This window comes from Psittacula echo, assembly GCF_963264785.1.
Source record: "Psittacula echo genome assembly, chromosome: 6".
Lineage (NCBI taxonomy): Eukaryota > Metazoa > Chordata > Aves > Psittaciformes > Psittacidae > Psittacula > Psittacula echo.
This window is the reverse complement of record NC_137743.1, coordinates 15,236,477-15,256,338: the sequence shown is the minus strand read 5'-3', so window position 1 is coordinate 15,256,338 and position 19,862 is coordinate 15,236,477. Positions and strand designations below refer to the sequence as shown.

The following is a 19,862-nucleotide window of genomic DNA, read 5'->3' as shown; positions in this document are numbered from 1 at the left end:
TTGGACACCAAACTTGACTTTCAATTCCATCTGTCCAACTATTTATATTTTTTCCAATATTTTGTTACGATGCCTTTGTTCTCTAAGAACTGCAGCTGATTCTCTTCACAAATTATTAAATTCCAAACTTATTGTCATTTATGACCTGAACCAGGTTCAGAACTCACATCTCGAACAGCACATTAATTGACTGTGATGCCTGATCATCTGCAACTTCCTAAATCAAATCTCAAAATACTCCCATTACCCACCACAGAACTGCCCAGGATTACAAACTATGATACGGAACAGGGCTGGCAGATCTAAATTAACACAGCAGGTGAACAACCTGATTCAACTCTGTAGGTCACACAATTCTGTAAAATCCAGTGACTTGAAAGAAAACAACACATGAATGTAATTGGCATTAATTAAGCAACATTTTTATTACCTACAATCAAAGACTTATAAGGAAGGTTTATTTGTCAGAAAGAGGGCTTTCTTTGTTGAGAAATTAGAAGTCTTACTTAATTAACAAAGTAATTTTTTGTAGTATAGCTGTTAAGTATTTTTCACTTTTATTTTCTTCTAAATGACAGTCTAAGCACAAAAGCTATTGCTTAAACTGGCAGAAGTGTGGTCAGAAAAAACAACACTGGAATGTTTTACTCATTGTGTATTTTAAGTGAATTCTCAGTTTGTGGTCACTGTTACAAAGGGTTTCATTTAGTGTTGAGAAGCAACAAGAGGATCTCAGACTTTATGGCTATGAGAAGACAGTAAAATCTGAACTTGCACACACAATTAGAACAGAACTATCATATCTCACAAATTCAGGGCATCATGAAGGCAAGTTTGCCTGTTGGACACAGGACACAAACAACCTGGCTACATACAGCACCCTTTTCATTCCCTAAATTACTCTATGAGCTGAGCAGGTAAGGGCTACTTAGCCTGTCAAGATTCACTGCTACGGTAAAATAAGTAATTGCAGCTACCTTGAAAACTATTTTCAGGTCTGTGAGAGCAACCACCCAGTTGTTCATTTATAATTTTCCTCAACAAGAAGCGCCAGCAATGTATACAGTGACTATTGCTGCCTGTCTCCAAGCTACAGCCTCAACTAAGCTGCCAGTCACATGCAACAAGGGACTGCCTGCCATGTTGAAGTTATCTTAGATGTGAGCTTCCACAGGCAGACTAATTCAAATCTGGTTTTGCAAATTACAGATTGTGTTAAATATACATGAAAGAGCATGGAACAGTTTTCTTTACTGCACAACGTGAGTTATTTCCCATTCCAGGTTCCCTCCCAGAAAACTCTTAAATTTTAAAATCTGCCAATTAGTGGCAGTGACTACTGGTAAAACCTAATCCAGTCAAGCAGTAGTATTTGCTGAGTACTGCAAAGGGCAGGACAATGTTCCAAGAGAACAAAGGGACCAGAGATCCCTGAAAAAAACAAGGAGCATGCAGTCATTTGCCCAACATTCCTTTTGCTTTCACAAGAAATGCAGGTTGTGTCATTGCCTTAATATGACACTTAAACCATAAGCTTCACATCAGCCAGAAGAATCAGATTGTTACATGTACTGTTAATAGCTGCAGCACAGTTTAGGGCGATCATTTGACAATTTCTGTGTAGGAAAGAGCAATCAGAAAAGGAAACATAAATAAATTCCTCCTAGAAAACAAATTCCTTGACTACAAATGCTCAAACATCTTCACTGTTTCTCTTCCCTCATTTCTTAAATTAAGCCACTTTGCAAGGACCATTCACTTTATCCTAATAAAGAGGATAAGACTGCTCTCTAAAGATATATAGGGATAAACAGCAAAAAGGGACGAGGAACTATTTAAGCAAAAGGAAGAAACAAGCTGGAGAACCAATGGCACAATCTCTTAGCGAATGAGCTAGCTTGGAAATTCGGAGAGGATTTCCAGTTGTTAGAACAATTGGGTTCTGGACTCATTTTCTGATGGAAACAGACTGGAAAAAAGACTTCAGACCAACCTTCAACTGGTTGTAAGATGAAACTCAGTAAGTTTACTAACAGGACTAAGTAGTATCTGCAAGACGAGAGGCTGAAACCAGTAACCTCCTAGGCACAGACGCAAACTTGTTGACTGGTATCTGAGCAAACTGACTTTCAGTAAGTGGAGAACACTGCTGGGACTATGGGCTCCACGGTGTTTATTATACAAAGGCAGGGCTTCATTCCTCTATCATGGGTGATGGGCATCTGCTTCACCCATAAAAAGAGCTGCCAATTTTCATTCTGGCATGCAGCCAGTGAGCTCAATCACACCTGAGATTTATGAAATGTACAACTAGGTGCTGAACTGCTGACTTGCATATGACACACAGGAATACTATTCTGGTATGTTTTTATCCACAAGCTCTAGGAGGCTGATAGGGTAATATCAAACTGCCCTGAGGCTATATTCACTGTGCCTGTAGTTGGTTCAACAGGATACCCCGATTGTCCCCGATGCATTAATAACAAAGGTATTACATGGGAACAGAGAGTATCTCTTTTCATACCATCACGGCCTCCAGGTAAGCTCTCACGGGATCTGGGGCAAACCTTTAAGCCGTTTATTCGTGTGATGTTTGGACGTTGGATGAAGATCAATGTGAATGCTACTAAAGCAAGTGACCTCAGAGTTCCTGATACAGAGGCACTTTTGCAGGAGGAGTTACCTTCAAGTCAGGCACCACTGAGAGGGAAGATTAGGCTGTGACCTGCTTGGCAGTCAGCTGTTGTAACAATGAACTCTGTTGCCTCCAGGGTCAATGGTCTATTGTCTCCATAATTAGAAGAGATACACAGCTGATTTCAGCATTGTTGCTGTCCTGTGCTAGCTTCTATCTTTAACTGACCGGTTATCTGGTTATAGGTTGCAACAGGTATCTGACATTCTCAGGACCACAAAGAGCAGAAACTTAACACAGGTACCAGCTGGAGCCCGGTAAGACTCCAAATCAATTCTTATGACCAGCAGAATCAAAACTTGTCCTGCCAGTTGATAGTGATCTACTTTGAGAGACAGCATGATGGAGGCAAATGTCTGACCTCTACACAATTTCTGTTGAGTCACCTGAGATCTCACATAAGAATTTTTTAGTTCAGTATCAGGACACTCTGATGGTAAATGAGTCTCCACCTGAGGACAGGTTTTGAAGCCTGCTGATTTAGTCTTTCATGTTAGAATGGATTCTACGTGTCAGCACTTGATCCAAAGAAGTTACTACAGTGACAAATGGTCAGAAATGAAGATAAAGACAATTACATATTTTGAAGTAAACAGGGTAATCAAGTTCTCCAATGAAAACTCTTTTGTTCTATTAAACATTATTGCAATATATGAGATTGCAGACGCAATAGCGCTACTCCCATTTCCCAACTGATAATATATCTATGCAACGTATACATTCACATTTCCCTGACCCCACCTCCATGGGAACTACAAAACATATTTTAGGGACTAGTACTTCAATATATGATTTCATTAGTAGAACTAAGGTTTTATAATGTAAAGACAAATAACATTCTGTAATAGTTTATAAATAACTGTTTAGCCGTTAACACTTTAAGAGGTAAACTTAAAAATTATGTCTTTTAGTAAATGTTGTTCTTGTGGCTTTATTCATAGAAACGTTTAATGTACTTACATTTTATAGACCAGATACTACGTTTCATTACGTGAGAAACAAAGTTCCCATGTATCACATGTTGACTCATACTGTATATGAAAAAGGGGTAGTTAAAATCAAGTGAAAACTTTGAATCTTCCAAACTTTAAAGTGTTTCACCTATAAAAAGATACTACTGCAATTTTTAAGGTAGGAAAGATTTCTGGGGAATAGTAATACTGATTATACAGCTGGAAAAAAAACAAAACAGAAAGCCTTTACATATATGAGACTTGCTTTACTTTTCAAATACACAAAAAATCTTCCAAGTTAAATTGAATCTGAAAATTGTGACCCAGTTTAACCCAGTTTTGTTATTTGGGGTTTTGGTTTGAAGGAAATGTTGCTGGTCTTCTGTCAACAGCTAGTAGACAGTTCGGTACCTCTTATAGAGCAAATAAAGGAATAGATAATGGAGTAAGTAAAACACAGAGAGTTTATCTAGAGGTTGGAAAATTCTAACAGGTAATACAAACAGTCTTGGTTTTGGCTTCACCAACAGTATTCAGGAAGGCTTCTGGTGTACTGGGCAAAACATACATATTCTAGGAAGTGCACGCGTATAAGATCCATGGAGTCTAGAATTCTCCTTGGGGCCATTAGAGGGGAAAGAAACACTCTGGAACTTTCACTACTTAAAGATGGTCTGGTATGTGCTTGGTTGCCTGAGTGTTTCTAGAAACATGTTTATTGAGGTTGTGGGAGCTCTTTGAAAGCTACAGGCCAGGGTGAGGAAGAAGGAAAGGTTCTGGGGAAATTTTTTCCTGTATAGGCTCTAATTACTTAATGCTTTTCTTTATTAGATCCAAAATAGGCTGGCTTGTCCATATGACTTGCCTTGCAGCGGTATGCCCTACAGCAATTTGTACAGGAATTGTGGGTAGCTTACTCAAAGATGAAAGTCACACCTCTATAGAGGAGTCCTGGCTGGGTGAGGATCTTTTTAGATCACAGAAAGTGATATGGCTGCAACCTCCTCAGAGCACATACAAAATTGTTTGAGAACCTGGCTGAACATCAAAGCCTTTGTGGTGGCCTCAGGTCACCTTTAGGCTTTACAGAAACAGGTATAATGCTCGATGGGGTTGCCTTTTAAGTCAGTCCTGATGTTCACAAAGTTACATTCATATCAGGTGTATTTTAGAGAGAGTTTGATGAAGAAGTGATAGTTACGGAACTTGTGATTAAAACTGGTGGGAGTCCACCAGTCACCAGGAAGTGAGTACATACCTTTGTGAAAGGTACGATAAACCTGCAGTTGAAGCAGAAGCTTAGACTGTCAGTAGAGCTAGAGGATGACTTTTACTCCTGGCTTTCCACAGATTTCCTTTTAAGCCTGGCTAAAATGACCATTTTCTCCTGAGATACTATGCAGATACTTTGCATGGTGTCACAGAGCTACATTAATGTTCCCCAAGCTGGCTGAGCCTCAGACAGAAGACACTATGTAGTAACTCCTCTACACACAGCTCTGATCCTGAAAGATGGTAAAGAAAAAATTCAGAGATCAGGCAAAAATGTGAATAAATCTCCCTCTCCCCCCTCCGAGAATGTCTCTTCCCCCAGGTTGCTGGGGAGCAAATGTCCCCCAGTCTCAAAGAAGCTGTCAAACTGAAAGGGGCCAGAACAGGGAGAGCCATGTGTGGAGTCAGGAAGAGAGAGCCAGGAAAACTGCATGGAGAAAATGCACAACACAAACAACTGAATGTGAAAAAAACGTAAAACATTTTAAATTAACAGAAAATAAGATCCAAAAAAACCCAGTCAAGAACTTCTAGCACTGATAAAATCATCCAGTTGCAAAACACAACCAGAAGCTGAACCAAAATGATTTTATTAGGCTGAAAAAGAATTAAGATTAGCTGTATGTTCTTTTTAACATGCATGTAAACATTAACAATCCCTAGGCTGCCTATTAATTCACATGTGCCATATTTACACTATTTATGATATTATACCCCGTGCTGGGACATCCCATTACAGAGTTACGGTAGTGGCTCCATACTTAAGGTGAATTCTGCAACACATCCCCCCCTTTCCTGTTATTCTCTTGCAGTAAGATTACCTTTGGGCAAGAATTTACCATTTGGTTTCAGCCCACAAGGTATCTCTTCAGGAACTGACAAACTGATTTAAGCAGCTGTGGATTAGTTTACTGGGTTTTGTGTTTTATTAACAGAGAACAAAAGGCTTTGAGAGCTTTCAGTGTTTTATGCAACAACAAGAAGAACGTTTGGCTTAGAAACTGTCCACTTTTTCTTAGACTTTCCCCTTGCCTCCAATAAGGATCATATTTGATGGCAAATTTGACTGCAACCATTGGCAAGTGTATCTTTCCCAAGATGCATGTCTAAAGCAGCCTTTTAAAAATGCAGATGGACCTGGGGAGAGAGAAGGTGCCAGAGCAACAGAGCCCAAATCAACATTAGGTGAATATAAACAAAAATAACACTTAGGTATGAAACATGCTTCAACTAGGTTTCCAGATCCCCAAATGTCTAATAAGGAAACGTTAAGCAGCATTATCCCATCCTACAGATGGAAGAACTGAGATGGAAAAGCAGAATATGACAAAGACAAAAGATGTCTCAAAATCTGGAGCCATAATTCCTAATGTAATATTCCTCCTGTGAGGCCTCTTTGCTTATTATAAATAAACTATTTTCCCTTTAGATTTCAGTTGCAAAAGTAACTTTTCAACTCCACAAAAAAAAGGGGCCAGCCCTCATCCTAGGAAACACTGGAAAGCTTAATCAAGGTTTGTGAAGCACTCAAACTACAGGGAAAACCCCCAGGAGGAAGTTTGTATTTCCATATTCTGACCAGGGTTTGAAAGGCATGCAATAAATACAGCCCGGGGGAAAGAGCAAACAATACAAATAAAGTAAAATATTGAGCAGCTGCTCCTTAAGTGAATACTGTTCATCCCACACACCAAACTTCATTTCTGCCTCAGGCTGCAGAGAGTGGAAGGAATCAGACTGAGGCTGAAATAAAAAGGTACTTTGAAGGGTTAAATAGTAGCAAAGTTATAAAAAACTGAACCTGTTTCTTATAAAGGAAAATATCAGAGAGTCTTTACGGGCAGAACTGTAAGCCTCACTCATATTAGAAATACAACTGGGTTGGATAGTAAAAAAGGTCTGTGATTGACCAGGGTAACTTTTTTGCAGAGATGAATCATCTTTCAAGCCATAAAAACTACACGGATATCTCCAAACTCATACAAAGCCCCATCATTCTTAAAGGAGGAGGAGGGAAAAGGTTACATCACCGCTACAAAGTAAGAAAGTTCAAAATACTACAGTAAGCAAAGATGGTGAGATCTGTCTAGAACTAAAAACCAAAGAAACCCAACCTCACCCACACAAGCTTTTCTTTCTAGCACGTGTTTACTGCTACCTACCTAAAAGTAAGCAACGCAAAGTTGATTGCGAGCTCACAGCACAGCCACACAAGCAGCCTGTATAGTTTACAGGCTGCAGTGTGTTTAGTTGGTTCCTCTTGTAAACTGAGCAGATTCTAATTACTTTTCAGTATCAGAAAGTGGGACACATACAAGTGAAGAGAGCCTGTGCCCTGCTTGGAAAAATGAAAGAAAAAGCAGCACGGACACCGTGCACAGAATGACAGAGCCTCACTCTTCAACCATTACAACTTCTTTGGGAATTATGGGGAAGGAGAAAAGAAATGCCTGGAAAACACAGTGCAGAGAGCAAGGAAGACAGAAAAGGAACCATGTTAATCAGAAGTAGCTGGATTTCCCTGCACTGTAAACATAAATCCTATTTCATTACATTTCTTATTTCCTTTCCCCAAAATTGCCCCCTAATATCCCTATTCTCCTCAGATTATTTTTTTTCCCTTTGTAAAAAAATACCAGTTTTACTAAGACTGGTACTGAGATGTGACAGGCGTTCATGCCAGCGTCTATTTTTAGAATGTACTTGAGAAATTTGTGGTTTTATCAAACCACTGAGAAAAAAAAATAATCAAGTCAATTTTCTTAGCAATTACAGCAGCCAAATATTTAAAATTAGACTTTCTTGTTGCAAGCGAATAAACTGAAAAGTACGGGTGGAAAAAAAAAGCCCATTGACAAAAATATACCAGCAAAAAGGAGCATTAGGGAATCAACACAGTATTTGCTCTCTCCTCTTTTTTTGCTGCTGAAAGCCACACGGCACATACAGTATTTTTAACTGAGGAGTCTCATTTCAAATATATGCTGAGGAATCTTATTTCAAACATATACTAAATAAGGAGGGGAGTATTAAAACAGGCAGTCCCTTACTCTAATTTTATCCATCTCCCTCCTCTTCTTTCCTTGATACAGCAAAACTTTAAATCTGATACAGAACCCTGTGTGTGTCTCTCTTTTTTTGTAAACAGTGATCAACATTTTCCTAAATGACCCCCGAAAGGACCTACGTCGAAACTACTCATTAGTAACAGCCACGTTTGCAATATTAACCTGGATGCGGCTGTTTATTAAGATCTTTTAAGGGGTTTCGAATGAAGACACACTGCCGGTGTACAGGGAGCACAGAAGGGGTAATTTAAAACCCATGTTTTTCCTCCCCCTCACCGCAAACATGCCCAGCATTGTGCAGCTGTGCTGCCAGCTTCATCACTCCCTCCATCTCCACTCTTGCTAATTAAAAGGTTGATCACAGAACAATGCTCTTCTCATTAATTTCGGCTTTCTGATTGGGCAGGATTCCCGCTCACTCCGCCTGATCTTTTCCACACTGCTGAAGTTAATGTGACAGGAGCCCGAAGATGGATTACCCGCTGCCATATTGCCCATCACCTCCAATCAGCAGCTATCTGGGTAAACTGATTGTTCTAATTTGCTCTCATTATTTTTACAATATCAGGAGAAAATAACGCACACAGCTCACTGTCAAAGCTGTGAAAATCAGCCATTAGTTAAACCCAGACACCGAGTGGCTTTATTAGAAGCACTGCAGTTTATTGATGCAGCTTCGGTAGGCTAAGATAATACCTGCCCTCTTCAAACACAGTTTTTGGGGTGTATTTACGTTCAAAGAAAATATTTACTAGGACACTTTTGGAAATGCTCGCAGTCTCAGCTGTTATCTTTATATGCTTGCTGACAATGAAGATTAAGAACAATGGAGGCTTGACTTTCACATAAAGAAGGGCACAATATACGCAGCATTATCCACATGGCAGCCTGCACATCTCAGCTATTATTTTACAGTTTAAACAAAAACCATCTCAGTACTAATATGACAGGTAAGAATGTAAATACACCCCAAAACCACAGAAAACATTGTACTACCATAAAGGCAAACATAGTACAGGCGAAATTATGTGAGCTGTGTGTACAAGGTCAACAATTTAGTTTTGGGTTTGGTTATTTTGCTAAGCAAAGGAGCCTGCATGGCCCAACCAGAAAACACAGGGACTGAAAGCTACAGCTACAAATGATACAGGAAACTGCTCTGTATGGTTGGGAACTATTTTTTCCCTACAAAAGGCATTGTGCTGCCACAACTTGGGAATGAGTCAGAGCAGAAATGTCACTCCATGCTGAAGCCTCACAGGATCCCATAGCTAAGAAATGAATAAAGTATTGTTAGTGGTATGAAGTCAGGCATTTTTACACCACAGCAGTGGTAAGAACTGCGTTGAAAATCTTGGATCTCTGACAGTTTCTATGCTATATATAAAGGGACCTACATTATTTTGCCTGCTGCCTAGCTGCATCTTAGCAAAAGGAAATGCTAAATAGAGGGATTAACAGAAATATGATATCTTACATCTTGCTAAACATAAACCTTAAACTGGTGTCTACAATGCTGTAACTTGGAATGCGCTCTAAGAGTGACGGGCAGAGCACAGCAGACTGATTTTACTTTTAAATAATACCTAAATTAGATTAGTTCTTTGTGTAGATCTGCATGAACCAGAGGGGACATTCATCATTGTGCCAAAAAAGTTAAATTCACTGAGGTACACTCAAAGTGAATGGTTCTAGACCTACGTTTTATCTCTCAGACACATCATCAAGATGCTGTGCCAATATGCATGAAGCCAGCTAGGAGCTGCAAGAAAGACAACGGGAAAGTAACTGGATACCAGAAGAGGTTTAAATTTCCCCTTTGTAGGTTATGAATTGTTTGGGACAGGATCCGAAGCTTCTCTGTCTTGCAAGCACAGAGCATCCCTTTCAATACTTGAGCTTCTTTTTTAATATTTAAACAGCTTAAATATAAGGAAGGATATTCTCCCCCTTCCCCTCCAAACCAGCAGTAATTCTAGTTCTTCCTCCCCCTCCCGCTGTAATTTAAAATGCTAAAATTTCCATTACTGCTTTTTAAATATTTTTAAGTTCTCATCAGCCAGAGCTTTGCATCTGGGGGCTGATCGTTCCTCCCTCCTAGACAAGCCACCTCCCAGCTTTGTTTGGTATCTCTTTTGACCCTTCCTAATGGTTTTCTCTTGGAGGGGCGTGCCATGCTTTTCTCCTTAAAATTCCTGCACTGAAAGACTGCACCACACCACACTCCACAAAACGTGCTGATGGCACAAATTACAAGCCCCCAGCCGAACACTCCAGCCCCCACCATTCGGGCAGATTTATGTGGGCTCTTGCCGACGTTATTACAAGTCAGAGTTTATTGGGAAATTGTTACATTATGCGGAGTGTCTAACAAATTGCTTATGCTGCTATAATTGGATTACAACAGCCGCTTGCTCCCACCGGTAAGATTAGGCAAGTAGGACTCCTGCCGATCTCTGAACGTTAGCAGTAATTTTATTTGCCTTGCCTCTCTCTTTCCTAACAACATGCCTCTTTCCCTGCCAGCTGTCTGCTGAAAAGGCACAGGCTTGTTCCTTGGCCCTAACAATGCAATTACAGCCCTGCAGATCGCACTGTTTGTGCATTAAGTACAGAGCCAAAACGAGGCGAATTGATCGTTTGACTTTTGGAGGAGCCATGTGATCTCTGCGTGTGGATGATCCGGCATGCATCACTGGGCAATGCTGCAGCACATGCCTGGCGATGAACTCACTCCACGCTGCTTCCCCTCCCCTGGCCGCTCCTAACAGCAAAGATGCTGGAGCCTACCCCATGCTAACCCCCATTGGTCTACAAACATGGGCTCATTTCTAGCAGCTTTCCTGCTAGGCTAAACTCGGAACTTACTGTGCCTTCTGAAATGTGAGCACATGGCCACACCAATGGCTTCCCCGCTGTGGGCTACGCTATCAAATAATTATTCCAGTGTTTCACACCACAAGCTTTAGCGCAAGAACTGGACACATTTTTCAAGCCACTTTTTCAATTCTTGCATTTGAAAAGTACTGAAAACAGATGTGGTTAATGTCACCTTAAAGGTATTTTTATATTCTCCACCATCTGAGGGTGCTGCCCCTGCAGGAGACTGCTGAAGAAGCGATGCTTCTCTTCACATTTGCCATCATTTACCACTAAAGCCACCAATGATTTATATTCCAAACTGTTTCACATTTCCAGCTCAAAAGAGCCCAAAATACAAGTACAAGTCCAGTTTGTTTCATAACTTACCCAGGTGAACACTCCCTACAAGCTTAAGGTGACAGGACTTGAATGAAGACCTCAAGGCTGTAATTTTTTATGCAGAGTATCAATCACCAAACCAGCAAACACTTGGGGTGGAACTACAGCATGAGACACTACACAGAACAGAGGCGCAGGGGAATTTTGATTAAGGATGCGAGGTTAAGTTCTAAATTTTACAAGATTTCTGCAACATCTTCATTGTCTGTATACGGAGAGAATTCTGGGATGACTCAGCACGGAAGGGACCTCAGGAGTTCTCCAACCCAACCTCCTGACTAAAGCAGGCTGCATTATGAATCAGATCTGGTAGCTCAAGGCTTTATCTAAACTGGTCTGGAAAACCTCCAAGGACTGAGGCTGCAGAGCCTCCACAAAAAACCTGTTCCAGATGACTGTAATTACCACAAGAAAGTTTTTCCTTAGAACCAGTCACACCTGAGGAGTTTCTAGGATCTGCATGGAAGCCCTTCCAATATTTATTGAACTCAACTTCAGAGGTGAAACAATTTGCTTTCTCGTGATTCCAAACCCAGGGCTCCAAAAAGTAGAAACCTCTCCATTGAGATGACTGAACTTCAGAAATGATTCTTCATAGCAAGATTCTGCATATCACCTGACTGACCATCCTTACTGCAGAGCTTTGAGAACTGATCTCCAGAATACACTCGGAGACCCCCAGTTACAGAGCAATTTATGAGTTAACTATTATATTATTATTTCTTTAATTTTGCATTTAAAAAACCCAAGGTTTACAGTTTTTTTTTAAATTCATGGCTTCACTGACATGCAAAATCATTTTGGGTAGTAAGAGAAGCAGAAACGACAACCACTGCACAGCACTCGTGCAACTGAAGACTAAAGAAGCCTGTTTACATGTAGTTTAACACGCAAAAGAAACTCTGAACAGCTGAAATGCCTTATAAATAGCTCAGACCCAGAGGAAGTGCAAACGTCTGCATTGTGAATTGTAGATCTTAATTACAGACAATGGCTGGTACAGCAAGTAGCACGGAGAAAAAAAAAGTGAAACAGTTGCACTGTTCATGGTTGGCAATAATTCTTCAGGAAAATATTTACTATCAATCAGTTATGAGAAAAGGGACTCTGCGCTCATAAAACAGCACGTTGCTTCTCATACCAGGACCATTTTGCTTCAGCATAATCTGAATTTAAACAGCTTGTTTCCTGCGGATATAATTTTGGAAATAAATAAAACAAGTCTATCAAAATCTGGAGAATGTGTATGGTGTGGTGGGGGGAGCAGGAATATCACATTTCTTTCTCAGTCATTTGCAATGAGGTTATTAGACCAAGGGGAAACAAAACCATAAAGATTGTCTTGACCTAAAAAAAATATACATAAAAAAAGAGAAACTTGCAATTAAGATGAAAGTAGACGTATTACTAAGGAAGAAAGATCATCGTTAGGTTGAAGCCTTTAGATACACCTCTGATGCCATTTTCTACTTGTGCTGTCTAAATACTGAGAATTATTCAGTTTGAAAGCACCTTTTGAACATCAAGCAATCCCAACAATATCCCAGCAATACCCATCATTCACACAACCCTCTTTTTACAGAGTGAATACCTACAAGAGAAGGGTAAAACGACATGCTTAAATCCCTAGCAGCCAATGGCTGAGGCAGCACCTATCTGGTTTGCAACAGTCTTAGAAACTGTTGCCCCAGAGAAAGGTATATCCACGCCACAGAAGGGGCTGCTGCTACCAAGGGATCTGGAGCTGGAAGCATGGCCACTGACAGCCCTCTGCATCATTACACAGAAGCTTAATACTAAAAATTAAGGTAAGGAGTAACATACTTTCTAATCAAAACAGTGGAGGGAGTATCAGGAAACCAAATGTAGCTAGTCAAATAATATTTGTTCATAATCAAAATGCTCTAACTTCAATCTCAAGGACTGCAAAGGCTTCAAAAGCACTGGAAAACTGCATTATCTGAAGATATACTGACTCTGGTTTATCACAGCAGAACTCGGTTGCGTTGTTCATGCAAAGTAAACACATGGACACTCTCAGGGAAGAGGAGCCATCAATCTGTGACATAAAGGGACTTGAGAGTACAGGAGGGACACTCATCAGATCAATTTGTCCTACTGCCAACTGGAACATCCAGCCTGGAACCCTAAATGTTTGTTTATTAAAGAGTACTCATGGTTTGTCCTTTTAATTCACTGAAAGATTCTGAGCTCAATGTTATTATTGTACACACTATTTTTAGTCTAAAAATTAGAAAGTAGCAATGCAGAAAGCACTGACAAAAGAAGGTCGATTTCAATTACCAGCTAGTTCCACCGCTCTTTGTGTTAGCTGAATCATCCTTGAATGTAAAATGTGTAGCTACAACTAAATAATTCTATGCATCCTTGAAAGAAACTTTCTCATGGCATTCTTGAAGAACCAAGTCCCATTCTGTGTTTCCAGAATTAAGCAGAACACAGCCCTGTCCCCCTGTACGCTGCGTCAGCTTGCTGAGCAGGCAGAACATCACTACATGCTTAAGCAGGACTTCCCATCCAAAGGTCAAAAAAGCATCACCTAGTTAAATTTCACAACATTTCTGCAAGGAGAGTATTACTCAGTTCCCTTTTTGAAGGGTAGCAAGAAAAGCCACCAAGGCCACAGAGAATAAAATCACAGTGCTAAAATCAAAGGGTAGAAAATGGTTCTAGATTCCTACTTCAATACTGTAACCACTGCAGCATGCACATTTAAAACTATGATGAACAACACTCAAAGATTCCCTACAGGATACAACATGCTTTAAAGACCCTGAGAAGTCCCTTGGTTTGCCAAGACCTTAAAAAGCAGGACCAGTTATCACATATGCAAGGGGTGGCCTGAAACAGAAATCTAATTTTTCAAGGATGGTGTGTGTGACTGTATTTATCTTCACCTAAATGAAACTGGAGGAAGAAAGAGGCAGAGAACCTCTCCCAGATGCTGCTGAGTTCAGAACTTAGAAACATGGGGATGCTATATGCCATTTAGAAGGTGTCTTTGTGCTGTCTCTGGCAAGTATGCCATAGGGTGCCTATCTCTGGCACAGGTAGGAAAGAATTCAATGTGCAAAATGAAACTGAGAACATTTCTTTATATAGCAGATACAGATGAACTGGAACTGACTGCAGGAGTTAATAAACAGTAAAGACCTATCTAATGAATGCAGGAAATGGGTATTGACTTTAGAACTCTGTGAGATCAGCTGTACACCAGTCTCTCGCTGGGAAACAAAAGAGCGCTTTGAATTGAAAGGGTATTTCCATGATCCAGGGAAATGCAAAATTTAACAGACTCCGAGCAAACAGCAAAACTCTAACATAATGCAGCCCACATTATCGAAGTGTGAAAAGGCAAGACCTCTGTTTGAAAACAGTAATATACGTAATCCATCCAAGCAAAGACACAGCCAAGGAGACTGGAGACACACCACAGCATCCCTCACCACACAGCAATTAGAAAGTGTGAAGGTCACCACAGAAAGCAAGTAGTCCCGGGTGCAGAACAGAAGAGAAACTTGTTTGCACACCCAGGAGCATCACAAGAATCCTAGTGACATACCACATGCCAGGGGATTTTTAACTGTGCCCCTCTCTAATTGAGGATGAAGCACACACCAATACCATTATCTGGCCTGAAGATACTGGCTTACAAAATATGGAACAAACAATGGGAACAGATGCTCATTTGGCCAGATTTCAATAAGCCTCATTAAAACCAAATACCCTGTCCTTGGAGCTCAGGTTCATGGTACACTTCTACCTTATTTAAGCACCTAACACCAATTCCTGAGAAAGCTGTCCACTGGTGGTTGCACATCAGTAGTAGCATAAAAAGAAATCAATCCTCTTGCAGATATTTTTTGGTTTCTAAAGAGACAAACAGCAGGAGTTGGCAAAAAAGATGCCAAAAGATTAACAGAAAAACTCCTGAGGATGGAAGAGAAACTGATGTTACAGATCACACAGGTGACATCTGTGCACTACAACATATAATTTTTAATTTAAGATCCCACTTCTTCAGTTGAAATGTGCATACTTGAAACGATTCCTACTGTTCCTTATTTGCTTCTATCCAAATATTCCCAGGTCCCATCGATGGAGTTTCAGAGGACAAATACCAGAAAAGCAGGGCTAGGGGCAATATAAAAAGATTTATCAGAACATGATATTCTAGTTTTGTTTTTAAATATTTTAATAAAACTAGATAATACACAAGTTTGCAAAAGCCACTGTGCACCTGCCTGCGCAGGCAATCATACAGATACATCATACAGAAATGGTATCATATGGAATGGTATCTATAATCATATAGATGGTATCATACAGAAAACCAGGCAGACAAAGTTTTCTAGCAAACACAGACTTCCTTGAGTTGTCAAAAAGACAGTAACTCTATGTTACTTTCCGTACTTGAAAATGCATATCTGTTTATTGTAAACTTCTTTTCCCTCCATTTTAGAAAGAATGCCAGTTGTTAGGTTGGTAATTTACATCTGGATGTCCTGTACAGAAACACTCGTTCATAAGAGAGCTTGATGGATGGACAGTGCTTCAGCCTGAAAAAAAGATATCTCAATATTGATGTGTGTGGCCTCAAGGGAAACTGCATTTCAGTCTTTGAGCAAACTTTAGAAACCTCAAGCACACAATAAGTAAATGGCATTAACACAGTCATAACAGAGCATAGTTTTCTTTTTTGCAAGTAGCTGCAGAATCAGAATGATGGTTTTCAGAAAAACCATCATCTCCTGCAGACTGACTGACATATCTGTCACACATGTGATAATGCTGACTGTGGCACCCAGTCAGGGCTGATGCCACACTGCAGGATCAGGTAAGGTGTATCATTATTTCCAAAGTAAACCTTTTTTGTCTTTTACTGCCAGTTAAAAATATATAAAAAAAAAAAAATAAAATTAAAACCCTACAACTCTTTTGGAAAAGTGTTGCAGATAAAGAAGCCCTCAGTTATCCTTTCCAGTGTTCAATCTCTTGACAAAACATGTTAAAGTCCAAGGCTGTAAGACACATCAATCATGGAGGATAAAACTCACCATATGCGTAAGGCTAAGAGAAGGCCTCTGAACTCCTTAAATCCCATTTAAGCCCTTCACCTAGGGAACATTTGACAGTTGTGCCATTTGCCTGTGCCATTACTGAGCCATCTGCATTTAGCTAACTGGATTTATAAATGCTTCAACACTTTGGAATTCGAAAGAGAAGCTTTCTTAGAACCTATTTCATTTTGGTTTGTAGCTGGGAATGCAAAGGAAAAGAGTACAATAGCGAGGCAAGCTAGTACCAGAGGAATTATATCCCCAGAAAAGTCCGTATGCTTTTTCATACATAATGTATGTGTGTGTACATACATGCATGCATACATGTGTGTATATATATGTTTTTTCATACATATACATGATGGCAGATTGTCCTACAGTATATATATAGATATTGTCCTACAGCATACAGAAACACAATATTTGAAAACATATACTTTTTCATCTCCAGGGTGACGGTTCAGATTCATCCTTAGTAACACGAAACAGATCTTGCTGTTCCTGCCTTGAGTCCTACCCATACCTTTTACCATGATCTCACCAAAACGATTATTTTAGGAGAGTTTATTATTTAGGGCATTAGGATGTTAAAGATATGTCAATTCATTTAGAAGAGGCATCACTTACATTAAGTGTAGCTCTTGCACATCTTTGTTCCTTTATAAGATGATCAGGTCAACCAAGATGCTATAAAGCAGATGGAGTCGAATGGATTTACTATAGTTAGCTTGCTGTGAGCTGCTTCATGGCATCAGAATGATGCTGTATGACAATATAATTCAGTCAGAGCTGCTCTGCTGCCTTGTTTAAAGAATTTCACCTACTTTGTATCATAAAGCACCTTAGAAAGTGGTGTGCAATAGCAGTCAACTTAAGAATGGAGGTGTTGGTATTAAATATTAGCCCTTTGTACCAAGATTGGTAGCTTCTCTCAGAAGTGCTTCTCCAGTGGAAGGTAACCTGGCATGTCAAGAACAGTTTATGAGCACTAAACCACCTGCAAGCACCATGACAAACTTTTATGATAGCCAATTCCCTGACAGGAATCAAAGTAATGGGACATCCAAATTTTACCAGCAAAATCCCAGCAAAGGTTTAGCTGGGAAATTATCTTAAAGGTCAATACAAAAGTGGCCCCCGAAGGGACAAAGCACCTTTAACAACCATTCAAAGTATGAAAAAAAAGGACTTCAAGAAGATCAAGGAATAAATAACTGAAAGAGAAAACAGGCTTTTCAGTGGTCAGGTTTGTGGTGACAGAGGAGCAACAAAATGCCAGCTGGTTTGGGTAACAGATGGCTGCGTGCGCTGATCTGTCCTGCATGCCCATTCTGAACTTCTTTTCAGTGAAAATACGAAGCTTACACAAGGCTAAACACAGCCTTCACACAGCCTTTCTATACATATTGCATGACGCTTCAAATGTTTTCCATTCACAAACAGCCCTGCACGTATGTTGTTTTACTCTACTTATGCTGACTTTTAAGAAAAGAGGGTGGCTAATGGCACCTCATTTTTTCCAACTACATCTACTACAATTCTCCAGGAATGAGTTTTCTCTCATGGGCTAATATATACCTTTTCTTACCATTCTGATAGCTGTATCTCCCTCCTCCCTTTCCCTTAAACACAGCACTCACTGTATTTTAATTGAAAGGTCTTTCTTTTTGCACCTCCCCTCCAGTAGCTAAGAAAGGAACCGTGATATGAAGAGCTCTCATGCAGTATTTTTAGCATGTATCTGGACGTTTATTATTTGAAGATGCCACAGCTAATTACATGGCAGGCATAGGCCAGCCCACTGGAAAAGCCTGTTACTTGTATAGCAGAATGAACCTAGGATTGAAATCCTAGGTAGCTCAAGACTCAAGTAATCATTTCCAATAGAGAAACTCAGCAAGTCTGAAATCTCTACACAGGACAGAAAAGCGTACCCAAAATACCAGCTTTCTGTTTAAATATGTTTTTCTAACTCTGATTTTTAACAAGAACTTTCCTTTCATTAACAGTGAAAAATCTGCAAAAAACCCCTCAAAACCAAAGCCAGTCTCTTACTTACTTTGGCCACACAATTTTCAGTCTTCATAGCAGTGCTTCCTAGACATACAGTTTCCTGGTTTAAGCACAGTCTGGCACAGCTGTTGTAGGTCTGCAGAAAGATGAAAATGGTTATGAACAGAAGAACACAATTTTCTTTCAGGCACCACATTTTTGGCACAGGAACCCACAACAACTCTACTACATTTCCTTTCCTAAGGTGTAAATGTTTCGAACCAAAATAAACTAGCTTACAGCAAAAGCCTATGTTCAGGGCATGCATGTCCTCTGAGAAGCTTTGTAGAATTTTATAGTTCTGAGATACAAATATTTTTCTCCTCTTTCCCTTTGAAAAAGGGAAAAAAAAAAAGAAAAAAAAAAAAAAAAGGAATACCTGATACAAGTTGTTTGGTCTTTCACAAAATGCTGCATAACTGAACAACCAAAGCAAGGTGATTTCTACGCACCAGTTGTCACAGCAGTACAAAGGTTATAATCGCTTCTCATCTCACTTCTTGTATTTAATCTTCCCGATTTTGGAAAGCTTCTTCTTTTAAAGTAGAATGTCTTTTTAACTTTACCTCATATGCTGTCCTGCCCAGGAGACTTTGGAGTCTCTGCAGAACGGAACTCTTAAGTCTCTCACTTTTTTAAGGGCACAATATGTACAATACTTACGAAGTATGTTTAAAATTATACTTTGGGTGCTTTGGCTATTTTAACTAAGATGCCTGAAGAACTCAGGAGTTTCTAATGGAGGCCTCCTCTCCCCCCACTTCCAACACCTTTTTAATTACTACTTGATTAAGTCCACATTTTCTAGTAGTAGGAGTAGTATAGTAGCACCTAAGAGTTCCAGTATTGGATTAACACCCCAGTGCCTGTTGCCATTTACAGGAAACTGCTCCCAAGCAAACATGGCAACCCAAAAGCAAGAATAAACTTGCTTTCTTGCAAGAGTAGTAAGTGGACCACAGAGAAGACGTTGCTACCTCAAATAGTTGTGTGGGGAAAACCCAAGAAGCATGTTGAAAGAGAATGAAATTAAACTTGCTACAAAGACATTTCCAAGAGCACTAAGTAAAACATACTAACATTCATGGTATTTTTAAAATGGCCTAAAGGGGAGGCCACACCAAGATTTATAGTGAACTGCCTGTCAGTTCTCTCCCTGTAATATTCACTGGCAACTGTCCTGGTGAATATTACAGGGAAGATCCTTCTTTCAGAGCTTGCAACAGATTTCTGTTTGTTTGACTTGAAACTAATTCAACCCCAAACCAGCTATAGGTTACAAAACCTGCAGGCAAATGCTGGCATACTAAAGGCTTCTAAACCTCTCCCTCTTCTCCAAAGCTATGTCAGAGTCAGATTCCCTCAGTGACAAGCACCAATAAATTATCTCCCCTTTTTGCCCCTCTACCACAGGCCCAACTCTGCAAAAGATGTAGTCAGTAACAACACAAACCAGCAGGAGAACATATTGCAAAGGACA

The 19,862-nt window shown here is 39.9% G+C and overlaps 1 protein-coding gene across 11 annotated transcripts in view; it reads right to left on the bottom strand.

The window, feature by feature from the left end:
- The window catches only part of BTRC (beta-transducin repeat containing E3 ubiquitin protein ligase), a 124,988-nt gene that overhangs the window by 43,800 nt on the left and 61,326 nt on the right, over window positions 1-19,862 (bottom strand). For all 11 annotated transcript variants that reach the window (XR_013957199.1, XM_080620932.1, XM_080620934.1 and 8 more), the window contains one exon: window positions 18,390-18,479. Coding sequence is in view for 10 of the 11 variants with exons in the window: in XM_080620932.1 (XP_080477058.1) it covers window positions 18,390-18,479 (90 nt within the window). In the remaining variant the exon portion in view is untranslated. The remainder of the gene's footprint in view (window positions 1-18,389; window positions 18,480-19,862) is intronic.